We start from the raw sequence: 21,618 nt of genomic DNA on the forward strand, positions 1-21,618 counted from the left end.
GATTTTTGAGGGATTACCGAGGGACGCAATCCCTCGGTAATTCTTGTAGTAATCTTGGTATTTTTAGTAGTGAGCAAAAATTCATTCTGTAAGGTTTGCATAGACCCCAAGGTTCAATGATTTGTACATAGAGAAGCAACCACTTGAATTTGGCCAAGCGAAGAGTTTAGGATCCTGCAGTTACTTTGTACAACCACTTAGAGGCAAGTGACATCCTTTAATACATCTTCTGCCACTTTTTTATCCTCCCATTACTAGAGACTGAAACATATCTTATTAATGGGTATTTTCCGCAGATTGCATTGACCTTTAGGCAATATGTGATGATTAATATTTCTAGGCAAACTATCAAATTTTTTTTTGCATACAATATTCAAGCAGTTTAACGTGTATTAATAGTATCAATTTAGAATTGAAAATAAAAATTTCAAATTATGGCTTAACATGTCCCCTTATCTCTCCTTACTAAAAAATAGGTCATTTTATCTATCTCTCTCTATTAGAGTATTTCATAAATGTTGTTAATTAAAATTGTACTTTTACCTCTGTGGATAAGTTATAATTATTTTATTTTTTTCTGTTACTTATAAAAAAATTTCACATATTTTTTAGTGTATAATTTTTTTTTATTTTTACTTTACTCTTTGATTTACATCTCTTTTTGTTGATTTATAGTCTGTGCCACTGTCGATCTCAAAATAAGTCAAAGATAAACTATATATATTATATGAGTACTGCATAGATTGTATATGTCTCTTTCATTTTATACCTGCGACAATAAAGTGTCCAAGTTATACATTGTTTACATTCCATTATTTTAGTGAGACATTAAATATTATTCAATTAAAACTTTTTTAGTGATGCTATGTCATTTTAACTTGATAATTATTTTGACATCTTGCATGTGCAATGCCCCTGCTTCCATACTAGTATATATATGTGTGTTTAGTCTTTGTATATATGTAAATGTATATCTTCGGCTGGGAAATGAGAATTAGTTGTTTTTCAATTGGACTATAATTAATTAGAGAGGGCTGGCTGGGTTAATTTGGGTTTCCTGCATTAGTCAAGTCCTTGATAGGATATCTAATGAATCCTATGAGCATTCTAGGCTGGCACCATTGTCCACCGGCAAAGGGGACAATACTTATATGATTAGCCTTTGTTCATTCCGTTTTAAACTAAGGTGGTGTTTGATAAAATAAGTGTTTAAAAATTAAGCACTTAATTAGTTAAGGGAGGATATGTATAGGAAGTGGGGCGGGATGATAAAGATGAGAAAAGTTTTTTGAGGAAGCAAAGAGTACTAATAAGTGAAAAATGACTTATTTCATTTAATAAAAATTTTCTACTTATTTCACTAAGTGGTTTTATACTTAATGATTAAGTAGTTTAGACTCATATCTCATTCTTTCCATATTTCTTCCATTTATTTTCTCTTGTAACTAACTTTTAACCTCTTAATCAATTAAGTTAAAATAAACGCATCCTAAATGGTGACTGCTCACGGAGCTCAGAGGCTAAAATGTCCATGAAAGGTTATTACATATGTTTGATCCTGCTGATGAAAATAGGACCGACCAATATAAAGTTGTCCTAGCTAGCTAGCTGCGAATGAGAATCAATAATATGCATCATTTTCTCATTAATTAATCGCGTCGGAAGCATAACATATTTCCTGCGAACTCACATGAAATCATGTGAAAATCGAGGCTTTTGGAGTTTACATGAGGAGGATAGGAGGAAGTGCAACATATGGATATATACGTTTGAAAGTTTGGGGTGTGCATCCGCCCATCACGTTTAGAGACCTAACGCCGCTATACCCTTGCACTGTAAGACGGAGAAATCAGACTCTTGGCATGGGCCACCAAGCGATTGCCATATATCGAATCTACAGGAAACCGCAAATTTTCGCTAAATCTCCCTGTGTCCTTGTCGTAAAAACTTATGTAACTGGGAAACTGTTGCGAAGACCACCGTGAATGGTATTCACCAATAGGACTTCTTTGACCCTAGCAAACCCAAGTGGTTGCTACCGAGAGATTCCCCCCGGTAAAAACCTCAATCTCGTATAGCTTAGTCCAAGACACCAGCTTCCTGAGCTCCCTCATCGTCCACACTTCATAGCCTTCACTTGGGTTATGCGCCAACGGAGACAGACAACTGCCTACTAACCCAATGTGGTTGCCATCTGAAGGCATCGAGTTAGGCGGCGTCATCTCATGAAATTCCTCCTTGGCCACATCGAAGAGGGATATGACTGGCTGCTTGTTTACCTGAAGGTAAGGAGACCAGCAGATAAATTCATTGAAGATCACTTGATTGCCAGGTGACTGGTAAGGTAGGAAGGACAGCAATCCCCGAGTTGCTTCCAAGAGTTCGTCCTCAGGCTATAAACCTCGACCTGCGAGTGCCTTTTCCTTTCCCGATCTTTGTATTCAAAGTGTAGGTTGATGCATATTACCTGCCAAGAATATAAACAATGACGCAACCGAGGTCGAATAGTAATCTCCTAGTCTATATATTTATATATATATACATATACATGCAGTAGACTGAGATACACCAATTACTGAATCATGACTGATGAACTGGGAATACATTAAAAAGAAAAACGTCAATCGATGAAATTCCATGCACCTTGAAGTCATCGAGGTGGCCGCTCAGAGGATTGAATCCGAAACCGCCCAAGTACTTCGGCACCGGACACGGTGGCCGTGGAAGGGTGAAAAGATCATTGATAGTGGGGTTCCCCAGAAAAATCCTGCAGGCTCCGGAGTCATCCCTATGGTAGGTGTACAGGCAGATGATACAATTCAGTGAATCAACCAGCTTGATGAGGACGCGGTTCCAGTGCTTGTACACCTCCACGATGTACACCTACCATAGGGATCTATCTAGATAAGTATGATAATCCTTATCCACCGATACGGAATGTAGTTAATTCAACATACATATGTCGAAGGTTCAGAGAAATTAGAAAATTAGTCAAGAAATATACTAGTCTGTCCTGTAAAGAATTTGAATTGAAGAATAAAGGCAAATGCAAATGCTTCACTATTTGTGCATGTCGACCATTGCATGTCAACGGCCGGACTCAACCCCAACAATTGCTCATCTCATTATATTATATTCACCCTATTATCATATATCACATATATTATAACTATTCCACGTACACCCTTCAAAATTGTTTGCCCAAACTTGGGAGATGACCCACACTTAAATTATATTATTGTATTGAAATTCTAGAAGAATATTTACCTAAGGATATATAGGCCATTACGTTGTCACAGCCTAATTCAATCCTAGAGAAGCTTCAGATATATTATCAGAATATTTTCTATTATTGGAATTTTATGGCTTGTTTGGTTTGGAAATGTGATTTTAAAATCACAACTTTAACCTAATTATATCCATAACAAAACGAAATAACTCATACAAAGTCAAAAAGTGAGCTCCATTTATATTACTTTTTTTCACAACAAAATAAAATAATTCATAAAAAGTCAAAGGATGTGCTCCATTTATACTACTCTTTTTTAAAATCAAAATCTGATTTTAAAATCCTATTTTGAAACCAATCGCAGCATTAATTTCCTTCCCTTTCCAATCTTATATCCTTTCGTATCTGGTCGTCCAAATGCAGGCCATGTGGTTCTAAAACCTCATTGGTACGGTAGAACAGGAAGGAAATGTATAAAACTCGAATTATAACATCGAAATGCATTTCTTCTCCATCACCAGTAATCGTTGCAAGAGCATCTCCCATTTACAAAGTGATGAAACCGATTGGCGTCTCTCACAACTATTTCCCTCTTGACAACCTGGGAGATGTGCTTGGTCACATTGTGGCAATCGATGCAGACCCGCAGGTTCTTGGTGATCCTAATCGAGCTTCCTGCCGGCGTGCTCAGCAGAGCGAAAGCGATCGCTAGCCTCTCGCTGTGACCCCACAGCAGCTTCACCTTCATTGGCTCGTCCACATTCCGAAGAACACAACTAGTGTCTGCTGCGTAACCCAAAGCCTCCACTTCCAATCTCAAAGTATCAAGCAATTCCTCGATTTCAGGCCAGTTCGGGTGCGAATTGTTTCCAGCGAAAAAAGTGTGGACAGTCTCTCCTATCTCTACGAGACTGAATCCAGGTGTTTTCATCAGTCCTCTTTGCCTCATAAGCCCTCGAACATACTCAACCTGATCCCACTTCCTGGCTCGTGCATATATATTCGACAACATGACATATATTCCTGGGTTAGCGATATCTAACTGAAGCAACCTGCCAGCAGCCCTTACACCAAGATCGACATTCTTGTGCACTTGGCACCCATTCAACAGGGCTTCAAACACAGAGCTATCAGGTTCAAATGGCATCTGTTGAATCAAATCCTTGGCTTCTCCCAAGCGGCCTGCACGACTGAGAAGGTCCACAAAACAAGCATAGAGCTTCTGACCCGGTCTAATGTTATGATCCGTTTCCATGCTGTAGAATAGTTCAGCTCCCTCTTTCACAAGTCCCGAGTGATTACACGCTGTTAAAACAGAAACAAAAGTGCTTTCCTCAGGTTTGATTCCCTCATCTATCATCTTATGATAGGCAGCAAGAGCTCTGCCTCCAAAACCGTGCATACCAAAGCCTGCTATCAAAGAGTTCCAGAGAATCACATCTTTTTGCACGGGACAAAACCTAAGCACCCGATCTGCATAATCAATTTTCCCGCACTTGGCATACATATCAATTAGGGCAGTCACATTCACGGAACTAAAATCGATATTACGACGAAGTATATGGGCGTGAACACTCATCCCTTTTCTCGGAGTGCCAAAGTGGGTGCAAGCATGGATTAGGCTAACGAGAGTCACAGGATTGGCAACAACTCCTTCCTCCTGCATCTGGCGGAACAATTTCAGTGCTTCTCCTGCTCGCCCATTCTGTGCCAACCCGACCATCATGGCGGTCCAAGTGATCACATTCCTATCTTGCATCCTGTCAAAGACACGCAAGGCAAGCTCTAGGGCATTACACTTCAAGTACAAATCTACAAGTGCAGTACTCAAAATAATGCTCAGCTCGTAACCCATTCTATACATGCAGCCATGGATTACCTTCCCACCTTCAAGATCCACTCGAAGAGCACAGGCATGAAGCAGGCTGACTATCGTCCCTGAATCAAAACATCGGCAACTATCCTTAACTAATTCCTGGAAAAGTGCAAAAGCTTCACGGATGAAACCGTTTTGAATATATCCTGAGATCATGGCATTCCAGGAGACCAAATTCCTTACGGGCATGGAGTTGAAAACCTGAAAGGCACTCGCTATATCTCCCAACCTAGAGTACATGTTGACAAGTGAGGTCATAACTCGAACATCACCATCCACTTGACGATTAAAGGTGGACCCATGAACACTTTTTCCGAGCCTCAAGCTTTGAAATCCCTCACACAACTGAACCAAGCTAGCCATAGTAACAGGGCTCGGTTTAACTCCGCATCTCTGCATCTTGATGAACAAATCACAAGCCTCATTAAATTTGCCTGCCCGCACATAACCACTGATCATTGCGTTCCAACAGACAATATCCCTCTCGGGCAAATGATCAAAAACCTCTCTCGCTTCATTTACATTACCGAGTTTCACCAGAAATGTTATTATTGAACTGCCAAGAAACTCATTTCGGAATCCTCTGTTGATTGAAAATTTTATGATGTCCATGCCGGTTTGGGAATCCGACAACGCCGTGCAGGCCTTCAAGGCGAAATTACACGAATAGCTGTCGATCTCTAAACACCGAGACCTCATCAACTTGAACAGATCAAGAGCCTCTGTGAACCGCTCGTTTCTGACGTACCCACTAATCATAGCATTGCAGAGAGGAGTTTCTGGGTGAGAAGTTTTATCGAACACATGGCGCGCATACTGCAGGATGCCCAGATCAGAGTAAATCCTCACAAGTCTATGGGCCAAAGGTTGCTGGGTGTAGAGACCCTCAACAATAATCCGCGCGTGAATGGTCTTGACCCGGATAACATTGTCGGAGAATTCTTTCAAAAGAGCTAATAATCTCTGAATCATCAGGAAACATTAAGCGTAATCCTCATTCTACTGATTCAACACTCCAGACAGAAAGAAAGACCAAGTTTTGAGGCACACCCAAGAAAATCCATGGTGGCGTGAATCAAAGGAGGAGATTGAACTGCTTATTCTGATTGAATCTTGGCGGGTACAGCAATTGACTTTTCTCCGGGACACGGGAAATCAGAAGCGTCAGGTTGAGTGAGCTTTTCATTCTGTCTCGCCCACTGAAATCCCAGTTCAGTTGTTGGGCCGACTTGATTCACGGGAAAGCTCTCGGAAAGGAGTGGAGGGGCCGAGGCAGAGGCAGAAGGAAGCAGATCCCGGTGGTGTTAGCCTCTTTAGTTGGAAGCAGGTGTTTGCTTCCTTGCCTTTCTTCCTTGTGCTCTTTCTTCGCAAATTTTCTCTGTTTTCAAGGGTTTTACGTTTGTTTTGTTCTAAACTAGATAAAACCCGCGGGAAATTTTTTTATAAATAATAATACAACAATTATTAAAAAAAAGTAATTTTTTTATACAAAATATAAGAAATAATCAATATTTAATTATTGTACTATATTTTTCAATTTAATATAGTTAGATTTAGCATTCACCGAAAAAAGATATGATTATGTTGTATAAGAAGTTTAATTATACCAATGATAAAATTTAGTTTTGCCATTGTGTAAAAAGTAATATGAAAAGTTATAATATATAAACTATATATAGATTTTTCCTAATATAGATAATATGAAAGATATTTATTGAGTTAAATAAATATAGATTTTTTATACTCAATTCAGCTCAATTATTTTATATAGGGAAAAAGACATTTTTGATTCTATAAATGTAGTCTTCGTCAATTTTATTCATTTAAGTTTTAAAAGTGCTGAATTAATCCTATATGTTTGTTCGTAAGGTAATTTTTGTCAATTGCGTGACTTATAGGAACAAAAATGTTTTTTTTTCAAAACTTATAGGATCACATTTTAATTGAAAGTCAACTCATAAGATAAAAAATGTCCTTTTCAAGGATCGGAATAAATATATAGGACTGATTCAATAGTTTTAAATCTTATAGGATCAAAATTGACTGAATACCAAACTTATAGGATCAAAAATATTTTTTTTCCAAATTTATATATGCACATATATATGTTTGAATACATATATACTTAGGAAATATTTTTCCTATTATTTAAAGTGTTAAAGATAATTGGGTGACTATAGGATGGAATGCTAACTTATGTTCCATGGTGAAACACAAATCTCAACCATTAGATCTCACCAACTTTTAATCTCATCTGTCCATTATTTACATATTTTGCCCCAATATTTGTAGTCCTTTCTACTTTCTTTTTACAATTTTTGTCCACAATATTATACCTATATTCTTGAATCTACGTTCCATTTGTATCAATCACATTTCGCCACGTCATCTTTCATCGCCACCTCACCAACTTGGCCGCATCACATGAACATCTCATCCATGTAACTGCCATGTCAGCAGCACTAATAGAGAACCGGTTCAAACTAGTTTACTAGTATTATTTGGTTTACAAACATAAATAGTTTACAATTTTGATTGGTTTTAAACCCAAATCGGTTCGACTAGTTAGAAGCAGCCGACAATGGCTTCCGACAATGAGGCTTTGAACGATGATATCTAACTCCTAGAACATGTCAATGTTTGACTGGTGATTGTTTCCGGCGATTCGGTTTTGAATAATCGTGTCCAACTCAATCTTCTTTTCATTTTTCTGTGGGCCATTTAAAAGCAATGGACAATGGCTTCCGACAATGAGGTTTTGAACGATGATATCCAACTCGAACAACATGTCAATGTTTGATCGGTTCTTGTTTCCGACGGTTTGGTCTTGAACAATCATATTCATCTCGATAATTTTTTCTTTCTATTTTTATTCCGTTGATGGCTTTATCATCTGCTCCATTAATTTCCAAGGCAGTAGCCAACAATTGTTGATAGCGGTTGGCCGTGACTACTTGAGGTCGCCAGGGGCCATGTTTTTTCTTTAAAAAAAAATTCGGTTACACTTTCATTGATATTTTTTTTCCCATAACATGCTTTTCTAATTTTTCTCCCTAAAATCAAGGAAACATAACATATGCAAAACAAATTACATGGGTTCGATAGTTATCACTCGTTAATAAGTAAATAAACACCTAATTTGTTTGGAAATTGCCGGGATTTCTAATTCGCTCCATCTAACTAACAAATATGTGTGACTTTCTGTAAATTCTCTGAGATTAATTTGCTAGTATATTTCCCCATAATCACAGCCATCTCGCAACAACTTCCCCTCCCAGCTTTGAAGCTGGGAGAGATTTGATTTATAATTTGCTCGGACGAATTATTATATTGAGATGAACCCATATATGTGTTTTCTAGGGAAATTCTCCAAGATTTATTTACCAGCATTTGTTTTCTAAAATCACGGTCATTTCATGACAATTTCCCTCCCACGTGGGAGAAGAGCTTCAGCTCTGGTGACCAATGAATTCAAACAATGATAACTAGTGCGATATTTTTAGGCGGGAGAACGAAATCTAATATTTCTCAAAATCCCAAATCTAGACCCATGTAGCTCTGCCCAACATGAATGTTTGTTCAAACCAATTAATAAAATGAGGAATTATCTCTATACATCAGATTGATTTGAACCAATAAATATTCTAAGTCGAACCAATACAAATAAAAGTCTACCACGTTACATATCCGTTCGAAATCTCGTAATGGTTTAAATATTTAAAGGATGTTCATTTTAGAGATGGCAAACCGATATATTAGAGCTAATATGTTACATTGCAATATCTATCAATCACCTTTTACTTTATAATTGTAATGTAAAATAACCACATAGCATTCCAGGACCATAATGTCGATTTACATGTGACAATTCATCCTTAAAATTATTTTTATTGGTTTACAAGTTAATACTTTGTTTCATCGTTAGTTCGATCTAACTCACTAATTGGAGAAAATTTTAGATGATCCTACCTCAAATGACGTGGTGAGGAAGAACCAATAATAATTCTTTAATGAAGAATAATTATAGCAATTATTCGAGTGATTAGCACAAAATCCCTAGTTTCATGCATTTAAATTGGTGCTTCCTCACGCCACGTGGCGAGGTAGGATCACGCAATAACTTCTCCACTAATTGGGTCGAGCCAACATGTGAATGTAGGAAATAATATGCATTTTATGGGTTAGTTTGAACCCGTTCATTGTTAAGGCCGAACCGACATCATTATCTTAAATATGACGGTTAATTTTTCATAAATAGAAATCAGAATAACTGATTGCACGTATGCCATAATTATAGGGAGGTCAGTTTCCAATTTAATTATGAGAAGTTAAAATCACTTAATTTACTGAAATTTATTTTGGGAAGTTATCATTTGAACCAAAAAAAATTGCAATTTACTTATGGGAAGTTAAATTCCTTAATTTACGAAAATTTATTACAGAAGTTAAGATCGAGCCGAAAAAAAAAACATAAGCATTAAGAGGGATAGAAGGAAGTCTTGGGTAACAGACAGACTCAGGTTGTCATCACCTTTGTCTTCGAACTTCAACAAAAGCCAGTGGCCGTTGATAGCCTTGGGGCGGTCTTACATTTAAAACGATTAAACCAATTATATAAACCCATCGATTAATGCGTATATCAAAATGAAAACAGAATTTGCAAAAGTTTGCCAATCTATGACAAAAAGGGGTTTTTATCTAAAATGACCCATGGTTTGTCCGTTTTGTCAAATCTATCATATGTTTTTTTTTGGTCAAATCTATCACATGGTTTACTTTTTTGCATCAAATCTATCCCGGAGTTATCTTTTCCATCGACATCTAACGGCCTTGCTGACGTGGCACGTGGAGAGATAGTGAGCCACACTTGCCACGTAGGCGCCACTTCAGCACGTCCGTTAGATGTCGACAAAAAAGATAATGCCGGGATAGATTTGATGCAAAAAGTAAACCATGTGATAGATTTGACAAAAAAAAGCATAGAATAGATTTGACAAAATGGGCAAACCATGTGCCATTTTAGGTAAATACCCCTGACCAAAATAAAATGCCATTTTGGAAACGATTAAACCGGTCATATGAACCAATCGATTAAATCGTAGATCGAGATGAATGTTGCAAAAGTAAACCAAACGATCTATTAGGGGAGAGCTAGTGGCCGCTGCCACTGCTAGCCTTGCCAATGGTCCTTGAAAACGATTAAATCAGTTCTATGAACCATTCTATTAAATCGTAAATCAATTATATTAAACCAAATGTTGCAAAAGTAAACCGACCCGTATAAACTGATTTCTTCATCTAAACCGGTCCACTATAATACAGCCACTTCATCAACACGTCATCAACATTCTTTTAACCCCAAAGCGGCCCTCCAAATTTATTTTACTATATATGTATCCAAATGGATGTGAGACGAAATTGAAAGTTATATGGGCAAAATTGTTACCTTAAAAATAGATGGACTGAAAAAAAAAATAGCGTTCCACTATAGAACATAAATCAGCGTTTCATCCTATAATTTGCCATAGATTATATATGTGAAGTCATATACATAGTACATACTAATTCATGATTTGCAATAAATATAAATATATATACCACATAATTAAATTGTTAAAATATTATCCTCTTTGGTATAAACTTATATATTCACTTTATTGAGTATACACATGTATATATATATATTTTTATTGTTCATAATGACATGAAATACTTTTATTAGTCGCTATATATATATATATATGTATATATATATATATATATTATGTTTTGAATTTCAAATAGGATGATCTTAAAACTCTAGAAGTTCTTGATGGTGTATATAAGCCTTCTTCACTAAGTAACGATTTCAACAAATCGATTTGAGATTTTCTTACGCTTGCATGCATTAAAGAACCTTGATTTCATTACATACAATAATAATGAAATGAATATTATAATTACTCAAAAACACCAAAATATACCTCTTTATCTAGGAAAATCATATCAAGACTAATGACCTCATTAGTCTTTTTGTTTACGGCATCCCATAATCTTATCAATCTCACTCCAATTGTCCATGTGTCTTTCTTGGGATCCAGTTCTTTTACCGTGTGATAAATCAACAATATTATAGACATTAAAAAGATAAATGAATCAAAAGAAAATTATTCGGTTCAATGAGAAGGAAAGACATACTTCGTATAGCTCTGGCCAAACTCAATAATAAAACCCTGACCGAACAATACGTATAAACCTAACCTCAAACGAAGTCAAAGCTCGCTCATCCTTTTTTTCCTTGAGTAAAAAAAGTGAGATGGGAAGAGGGGGTGGCAAAATTACGTGTGACTGTAATTTAGCAACAACATGAGAACGAAACAAAAAAAAAATGGAATGTATAGGTCCCACGCTGGTTAGGAAAGCTCTTGAAGAGGGTGCGTGACTAATGGTGAGCGTGAATGGGAAGAATTGAAAAGCTTTGAATTGAAGGTACGTAATCAACGAAATTCTAGATTTATTTATAAAATTGAGTTTGGGTATAAAATTGGAAAATAACAGAAATATTTTTTTTAACAAATTAGGAAATATAAATATTACATGTATGCATAAGAACCTGGTATGTATATATTCAAAATATATTCTTTTTGCCTTTTTCAGAATATCAAAGATATAATCCTTCTATTTTCCCGAAACGGAAGTCTTATCAGACTAACTCAAATTTATATATATATGTAAAAGTCATCCCAATTGAACAACTAATATTGCTAGTGTGTGTATATATATATATATATTTCAACTGTACTATTTTGTTTATTCTGAATCTTTGTGCGATATAATATATATACACATTGAATTTCACGCACAGAATCTCGAAGTATATTAATTCTTATTGAATAAGGAAACCTTATAACTTAAACATAAAAAATTTCCTCAATACATAAGTGACAACATGGCAAAGAGAGAGCTCTGTTCACCACCCGATTGAAGTCGTCGGTGCTCTTTGTGGCCTCGATTCCATCCAAATTAACGAAAAATTTGATGTCGTGCTAGAATTGCTATCAAATCGAAAGTTTGTGCATTTTTAGGTTAAGGAAAAAATTCGTACTAAAATTGTTAAAATGTGAAAAGTTTGTGTTGTTTTTGGTTGTTAACTTGTTTTTATATAAGTTTACAGTTATGCCCCTAATTTAACGATACTTAAATGATACAACATAAATTATAGGGGTGAAATAGGAAATAGAAAGTTAGACGAAGGATAATAATCTGACACTGATAAATAGACAAATGAAAATAATCAGTTTGATAAGAACAAATACTACACCGTTTGAAGTTTTTTTTTTTAAGTTCGACATTTATGAGAATGTGCAAAGTATAGCTTACTTGAATAGTAAATGAGTATGTACGTGGTATACAAATTCTGCGGAGTTAATAGTTGGGATAAACATAATGTTAGAAACTTCAAAACTTACTGTAAGGTACAAGATGACTGAGCAATCCTAAATCTATCAGCTAAGCATGTTTTCCAAGCCAATATATATATATATATATATATATATATACCCAAGTCTTCCATCTTGGATAACAATGAAAATTCAGATGGTATCAGAGCTGGCTGAAGATCTATCGTAATTGGGTAGAAATGGTATCAGAGCCAAGTGAGGATAGGATGTATAGTCCGTTTTGATTCTCAGATCCAGTAGATTTCGTATGTCATGACATCTAGGACCGCCTTCATGGCTGGTAGAAAATCATGTTGTATTCCTTAGCAAGTGTGGCGAGGTACATATCTATACAATGAACTGAAGCTGGTAAACATAGTAATTAGGCAGCCATAACGTAGGTCTCTTTAAGAAGTCTAGATCCATATCACAATGAACTGATGCTAGCATAAGAAGTAACGCAGGAGGCTCTAATGTCCATCCAGTCGTTCTAATGGACCCTACACATTCACCGTTCATAGGAACCCGGGGGGAGTCCTAAGGTGTTCCCGTTTGTAAGTCCCGACGGTTAGGGCAGTGTCAGGGAAAAAATTGGACAATGGCCCGGTAGTGTTATGAACACCGTCTAAGTAGATGGAGGTTATCGACTGGAGTAGAGTTATCCTTGTGCATTACAGTTCGCCTAGGTACAGCAGTTGGGATAGGAGATAGATCGATAGAGAGTCTTACTGAGTTTGTCTGCCTACTATTATTGTTAAATCCAGGTACAGCAGTTGGGTAAGGTATGCGCTAGATCTTGTAGGGAAACACAGTGTGAGGCTTCTTCCATTCGTCCAGGTATGTCTTAGATCTTGATCTTGAGAGAAGCTGGAGGAGATTTAGATACGGCTTAGCATCTTCAAAATCACTAGGCTAATGGTTCTATAGAGCTCTAGAGATTTCGTCTAGGATTAGATTGGAATACTGAAAAGGTAAGGAACTGATATGCTGCTTGAATATCTTGATAAATATTTGAGAGACTGGAAGGTTTATTGTTTTGAAATATGGATTGGTTTAAAGCAAGCTTTTCGAGTACATGCTCTTCTGAAAATAATTTCGATAATGACTCCATTCTCAACAGAGAAGAAGTCAATTTGGAATGTTTTGATAAATCTATCGATGATTGGGAAATCCCAAGAATCGCTTCAAAACAGATTTATAAAAACTCAAAATTCCAACAAATATTTTCAAAAACCGATTACACCATAACCACTGAAGAGCGGGACATCCCCTTAAAAAACTCTTCACAAACCATAAAACTCTTAAACCAAGAGTCATTGAAAAAACATAATGATAAATATAACTTCATTCATATAGGGTTCGTCCAAGTGGGCATAAAACCCCTAACTAGAGAAGGCTTAGATACCTCAGTATTCTTAGTGCTTAGGGATGCTAGGCTTTTGAACTATCATGAATCCATCCTTGGGACAGTTGAGACTCATCTGTGTGGCGGACCAGTCCATTTTAACTGCTTCCCAAATTTCACCATGTCCCTCAAAGACCAAAACATAACTCATGGCTTGACTTTGCAAATTAAAACGCACAATTACAAGATTGCTTTAGGCTCCATCCGTTTAACCCTTGTGTACAGAGTCCATTACGAAACGATGGTCTCGGCGTTCGCAACCAAAGCTTTCAACCATAGTCCTAAAGGAGAAACCCTCTTTTTCCAAACAGACATTACCAGGTCGAACACTGTAGTCCCCAGACCAATTAGGTGGAATGAGGTAACTCTTCCTGATGAATGGGTCTTAGAAGACGCAGTAGCCCCTGAAAAAATTCAAAATGAGGAACTTAGTTGAGTGAGCCAGTTCCAAGATGGGAGAGTTTCCATAAGCTTTCGCCATAGGAGATCAGTCGACATACAGTCCACCTCCGCCCCTTCCATAAGTTCTTCCTTTAGAAGCCCTGAGCTAAGAAGGAGATCATTTAGTGTTGCCCCATCAGCAAACAAATTCCAAACAGCTACTGAAAACCATCCTAGGTCTGTCAACCTTAGAGGAATAAGTAGTGTCGCCACCGATATTCCTAGGCCAGTATACTCTGTCCCAAACACAGATGAAACTGAGTCTGCACCTCCTTCACCCACATTTTCATCCATAACTGATACTACCAGGATCAATCCTAACCTTGAGATCTATGTGATTGAGAAACCCTTCACATTAGCATCCAACATCCTTAGAAATGATTTCTGTTCCAAAGAAAATGAAAACAGGAGGAATTGGTTGCATAATGTCTTTACAAAGAAATACGTAGAAACCATAATGCAAAATCAGTGGATCCATTTCATGGAAAAAAAAAGAAGAAAAATATCCTTTTCTGGGACTGGTTCTACCAAGTCTACATGGAAGAAAAGGCCATCAAATTCACTGAAAAAACCATAACCTGGAAACTGCATTTTAACAAAGCCATAGTTTCCTCAAAACCTCCTCCGAAATATGTTGAGCCAAAAGAACCTGAGCAAACCAAAAACCTTAGGTTACTCAACATGATGATTAAAAACACTCGCGCTTTGGAGCATGAAAAACGGGAAAGACAGAGAAAACAAGCAGAGTCAAAACTTCGCCAAAAACTTCATAAGTTACAAAAGGAAGTGAAAACTCTAAAAAACGATGAAAAGCTAGTTCAGACCTTGGACAATCCTGAACCCAAATCTGAGTGTAAAAGCCAGGAATTCACCCATCAGAAATACCTCCTAAAACCTACAATTAAGGTGCACGACTTCCAGATGGAAGCAACTGCCCTATTGGATACAGGTGCAGACGCCAATTGTGTGAGGGAGGGATTAATCCCATTAAAATACTGTGAGAAAACCCATGAATCTTTACGATCTGCAAGCAATAACAAATTAAAAATTTCATACAAAATTGCAGAAGCAGAAGTAAAAAATGAAGATTCAACATACAAAACTGGTTTCCTAGTTGTCCAGGAATTAAAAAATGAAGTCATACTAGGAATCACATTCATTCAGCTCATCAAACCCTTCCTTTTCACCAACTCTGGCATAAAGACGGTGTATCTAGGAAGCAAAACCCTTTTTCCTTTCATCACAAAACCTGTAACCAGGAATCTGGACATAATACAGGCAACTAAAAGGCAAATTGGTTGGGTAAAAGATGAAATTTCACACCATAATGTTGAAAATCTGCTCCAAAAACCAGATTTGAAACAAAAAATCGATAATCTCAACAGTCTAATTCAGGAGTCAATCTGTGGAGAAACCCCAAATGCATCCTGGGATAGGAAGCAACATGTCATTGAATACCTTATGAAAATGATTTCAATGAGAAAAATATCCCAACAAAAGCCAGACCCATTCAGATGAATCAAGAGTTGGAGAAACACTGCAAAGTAGAAATCCAAGAACTCTTGAACAAAAAATTGATTAGACCTAGCAAGTCTCCTTGGAGTTGTTCAGCCTTCTACGTGAACAAAAACGCTGAACTGGAGAGAGGAGTCCCCAGGTTAGTAATAAATTACAAACCCTTGAACCAAGCCTTACGGTGGATTAGGTACCCAATACCTAATAAAAAAGATTTGCTTCAAAAACTTCATGATTCAAAAATCTTTTCAAAATTTGACATGAAGTCAGGTTTTTGGCAAATTCAAATCACCGAAAAGGACAAATACAAAACTGCATTCACAGTTCCGTTTGGCCAGTACGAATGGAATGTGATGCCCTTTGGGCTCAAGAATGCCCCATCTGAATTTCAGAAAATCATGAATGACATCTTTGGTGCATACTCCGATTTCATAATTGTATACATCGATGATGTCCTCATATTTTCCAAAACCATTGATTCTCATTTTAAACATGTGAAACATTTTATGAGAATCACATCGATAAATGGCTTGACTGTGTTTCCGACTAAAGTCTGCCTCTTCCAAACAAAAATTCGATTTTTAGGGCATAACATCAGCAGGGGCACCATAATCCCCATCAACAAGTCCATCCAGTTTGCTAATAAATTCCCTGACCACATCCATGATAAAAAACAGCTGCAAAGGTTCTTAGGAAGCCTCAACTATGTTGTAGACTTTTTCCCAGGCCTAAGTAGACTCTGTAAACCCCTCCATAATAGGTTGAAGAATTCTCCTCCACCATGGACGGATGAACAAACCAAAATTGTGAAGCAAATCAAGCTTCAGATCAAAACTCTGCCTTGTCTTCACCTGGCAGACCCATCTGCAAAAAAGGTTGTTGAAACGGACGCCTCTGAAGAAGGATATGGAGGAATCCTGAAACAATCAAAAAATGGAACTGAACAAGTTGTCCAGTTCACATCAAAACATTAGAACCCAACTCAGAAGAATTACTCAACCATTAAAAAAGAAATTCTTTCTGTGGTCCTTTGCATTTCCAAATTTCAATCTGATCTTTTAAACCAAAGGTTTTTACTTCGGATTGATTGTAAATCTGCAAAAGAGATTCTTCAAAAAGATGTTCAAAACATTACATCAAAACAGATTTTTGCCAGATGGCAAGCAATCTTGAGTGTATTTGATTTTGACATTGAATTCATAACAAGTGAGGCTAACAGTCTCCCTAATTTCCTAACAAGAGAATTCCTGCAGGTACCGCCATGAGCATGAGGACTCGTTCCTCCAAAAAAGAGGCCTCGGCCTCAAAACAGCTGGCTCCGAGCCAGTCGATAAAAAAAGAGGAGAAATCCTCAAAACATATGGCTTCTAACCAACCTTCCGTTGGACAGATCACCGTCGATAGCCAGATTAAAACCTATCGACAGATTCTCCAACAGGAAATCGATAAGCAGGGCTGCATGCAAACCCTGCCAGGTAAAATTCCTAAACCCAAAAAGGAGAAACAGACTCTTGAAAAACAGAGTTCATCTCCACGAAATGGATTACAGTATTAAAAGATAAACCAGAATTAGCAAAGGTGCTATCTGGGATATCTCCTCCTCTGTTGGAGACTAGCAAGGGAGAGAGCTCTAGACAAATTGTCAAAAGAGCAGAAAAAAGTCTCGCAACTTTTTCCGATAAGGAAACCGGCTCTTCAAAAACAGCACAATGGTTTCCAAAATCATTATTTCAACATGTTTTGATTATGGAAGAAGGTTTTTACCATGAAAACCCCTTCTTTGCAGCATCAAAAATGTTTCCTGAAAACTGGTATTTCCGGCCAATAGACATTTCAAAAATCCGAGAATACTATGAGAAAATTTTGAGTGATACAGGTTCAGTTGAGTCAAACACCATCTTGTCCCTGACTCCTCAAACACCATATCCCACTCTACAGCCAAAATCCTGAGAGTGATCCACCCGAGAGAATGGAATGAGGGAAATCCATACCAAATCCATAAATTCCAAGCTAGATTTTCGTCCGATCTCCCCCATAATGCCATGTATTCCTACTGCGATTACCAGCAAGCCTGGTACAATGCATTTTTGTACCAAAACCATGAGTTCAGACACACCTGGCTGATCTTTTTCCATTCCAAATCACCAGCCATATTCCCCTACTGGTTTGCTCATTGGTGGTCTATCTGAGGTCCCATTCCAGACATACTGTCGCCCATAATTCATGAAGCTTACACCATGTTTGCTTCTCGTTTCAAACCCCAGGGGAATCAAACCATATTTCCTGTGCTTCTCCAATTCTACTAGATTTTTGGATTATCATGGGTTCATAATTGGTCTTTTGGATACAAGCCCGATCAACAGATAGGCTTGCAGACACTGGCTAGAATATTCAAATGCAAATAGTGGGTTAAGTTGAGGGTAGACCATCTTGACTCCCAATTTGTTCTCGATTGGTTCCGTAAAAATACTCTTGTCACAGACAAAGCACAAGTAGACCACCAAAGTTTCCTCCAAGTGAAAGCCCGTGCTTCGTCCTTCCTTTCAGCAGCAAAAACTGATGAAGATTACATTGGACGACTAAGCCAGGTGCTCTTGGAACTCAAAGATCTGAACACCACTGCTTCATCGGCATCAGAATCCCTCAGGGAAGACAATGACAGTGAACTCTCTTCAGACTAATTGCAAGCCTCAGCACCCGAAAGCGTCCGCCCACTGTGTCATCACGTGGATCATTACCGGACAAAAAATCTTTCGGCTCAAAAGGCTATGCCCCACACCATAAGCGCAATCTCCGGAAGCGTCCCACCATTACTCACAGTGGTATCATAACGGACAAAAAACCTTTCGGCGAGCGTGCCCGACATAAAGCAGCAATCTGTCACTATTTGAGACAAAAAAAGGCACTGTAGCTACAGTTCTTCCACTGGGCTCGACAGTACCCCGCATGTGAGTGCACAGTACAATGCTGCACAGCTACAAGGCATCCACCACTGCCTATAAGAGGAGTCTCCTTCCAACATCGAGGGATACGACTCATCCACCACAACACTCTCTTTCTCTCTTCTTATTCTTCTTCTCATATGTAAACATCCGGCCCCCATAACCCGGATCCTCCAACCCCCATTCTGTGTGTAAGTTCCAGTGTAAGCTTGGGTTGAGTTCTTTCAGACTCTTCCCCGTTTCTTTTCTCATGTTTTCTTTTGTTTTCTTGAACATCATGTACTCCCTTTGGCCCATCATGGGCTAAGTTTCTGAATAAATCTTCCATGTTGATCTTATATTTATGTTGATATTCTAGGGCATATCAGATCCTTGTTCTTTCAGTATTCCATGGTTATCCCTTACGATAAATCTTGGGTAGAAATGGTAATCTTCCAGCTACAATGAAGATCTGTTTTGAAGCGATTCTTGTTTTCCAAGCCAATATATATAAAATTACATCACAATTATAATCAAACTAAATTAGTGGCCTCTAGTAAATAAACTTACAGAAATGTAGCCTAAAATTCAAATTATTCGGTCAAACAAAAATGATAAGACAAACAAAACATTTCCGAAGAAGCACACAGGAGGTCACTTGATTATTTGAGTTCACCATTAGCAAAGAATCATATTGGAGGCTAAGACAAACGAAACATTTATCCACAAGCAGACATCTCTTCTTAATTTTGTCTTTCGCCCAGTAGCCCATCCCCTTTCTAAACAAAATTTAAAAGGCACTTCTTCGCTATTGGCAAGCTAATGAGGCAGGTGACTTCAACCACTATCTCCCTTGTTCAAAAAAAGGTAAATGCTGAATTTATGAGGGACTTTAGGCCTATTTTCTGTTATAATATCGTGTATAAGTGCATCACAAAACTACTTGGAAATAGAATGAAATTGGAGATGTCTGACCTTATTAGTTAGAATCAAAGTGCTTTCGTGAAGGGTAGAATAATTTTTGATAACATTCTCCTGGCACATGAGCTCCTGCATAATTATAAGAGGCGAGGAGCTTCTAAAAGGTGCGCTATTAGGATTGATTTGATGAAGGCATTTGACTCTGTTGATTGGCAGTTCTTGACAAACATGCTTAGAGTTTCTGGTTTTCCTGTTGTCTTTATCAATTGGGTGGTCTCCTGTGTTTCTTCACCTTGGTTTTCGGTCTCAATAAATGGCTCTTGCTGGATATTTCAAAGATGGAAAAGGAGTTTGTCAGGTGACCCCTTATCACTCTATCTCTTTGTCATAGCTTTGGAAGCCCCCACACAACTTCTCAGTAAAACCACTGAAAGGGGAGAGATCTAGGATGAAAAAAGCTCAATCTCACTCATCTTTGCTTTGCATATGACTTATTTGTGTTCGTGATAATGCGAGAGGGCTCTATTTTATATTTTTGATAATGTGGCGGTATGAGAATTGAACTTTTTTTTTTTGAGGGGGGCGCGATATTGGGTCGTCAAACTATTCATCTATCACGTATGATTTAATTAGTAAATCTCTCACTACAAGAATTTGCCACTTTTCCTATGGAAGCAGGCCTTGAGAAGTTGTTTGCTCGACTCAAACTCAAGATTGAAGAGGTGTTGTGGTCATATAGTGTGTGAGCACCGTTAGAGAGCACATATAATTATGAAAAATTCCCTAGAACACATTCACTGTAGGAAATTACAGTGCACATGATCGAGATAAACCTACAAACTTAATTTTAGAATTAGATTTTCGTGCGATGCACGGTTTCATGGTGATCTTGGATAGAGGTAATCCAGAAAGATCTATCTACCGTTGCATATGTCTTGTCAATTAGGACTCTTTTTTTCCGGTATATAAGGACTTTGGGCAACAGTATATAATATGCTTCACTATATATAAATTGATGGTCCTCTCGCTGACGCCAGAAGAAAAGCAATGAAAATGCTAATAAGCAAAGTTTATGTTATATATATGTGCCAAGATACTACATTGAGTCTCTCCTTGCTTAGTTTCCTGTACACTTTTCTGGATAGAAAATCAAAGACTGGTCTGTGAGGTCATGCACAAATCGATAATTCGCCTGTTGGATCGCCCCTAGGATGCTGGGTTGTTGTGTATTGCTGACCCGATGCATAGCCAAACAGACAACTTTCCGTCCCCTGGAGACATCGATAGTCTGAAACACGTTCCAAAAATCAATCTCGAGGTCGGCATGCTGGAGATGGAATGTCAGGGAAGGGAGGTGGGGTATCCACGGAAGCGGCCATGGGTAACAGAGGTCATAGGGTTTCACTGGGTGCCCCGGCTTCATGTACCACCGAAGGATGCGAACAAGCGCTGCTTTTACTTCATCATATGCTGGACCCAATAGCAAAGTCGGCGCCGTGCCGGTGTCTAAGATGAACCCTCCGCCATCACGTCGAAACCGAAATAACGATGGGTCTAGATCAGTCGTTCCCTGCCACACTGATGTCGTAGCAGTTCACGAGAAAGTGGGACGTCTGCATCAGGGTGGTTTTTACTGATCGAGGGAGACGTTGGACATCATCCCCGAAGAGTGGATTCGTTTGTAACTGGGGAGTGCTCCGAAGGGGAAGACAATAGGAGAACTTCCATTTGGTTGAGTGAGAATCATGAAAGAGTCCCAGAACCTCTTTGAAGCCTACTTGGCTGTTTATCTTCTTGAGTTTACTTTTTCAGAAATTCACCTTTAATTGGTAAAAATTTTAAAAAGATGATTAAAGGGCTTTTTCTACGAAATGTTACAATCTCATGGAGGA

The 21,618-nt window shown here is 37.9% G+C and overlaps 2 protein-coding genes across 2 annotated transcripts; both read right to left on the reverse strand.

Annotated features, from left to right (window-relative positions):
- Positions 1-1,820: 1,820 nt before the first annotated feature.
- LOC116214375 (F-box protein At4g22390-like) lies at positions 1,821-3,733 on the reverse strand. The gene is made up of 5 exons (XM_031549790.1): positions 3,671-3,733; positions 2,644-2,883; positions 2,330-2,467; positions 2,064-2,279; positions 1,821-1,964 (listed from the first exon to the last, which is right to left on the reverse strand). Exons 1-5 carry the CDS (start codon positions 3,731-3,733, stop codon positions 1,821-1,823), a joined length of 801 nt encoding a protein of 266 aa, XP_031405650.1.
- LOC116215425 (pentatricopeptide repeat-containing protein At1g11290, chloroplastic-like) lies at positions 3,443-6,503 on the reverse strand. The gene has a single exon (XM_031551133.1). It carries the CDS (start codon positions 6,075-6,077, stop codon positions 3,744-3,746), a length of 2,334 nt encoding a protein of 777 aa, XP_031406993.1. The 5' UTR covers positions 6,078-6,503; the 3' UTR covers positions 3,443-3,743.
- Positions 6,504-21,618: the final 15,115 nt, after the last annotated feature.

Source organism: Punica granatum, chromosome 7, assembly GCF_007655135.1.
Source record: "Punica granatum isolate Tunisia-2019 chromosome 7, ASM765513v2, whole genome shotgun sequence".
NCBI lineage: Eukaryota > Viridiplantae > Streptophyta > Magnoliopsida > Myrtales > Lythraceae > Punica > Punica granatum.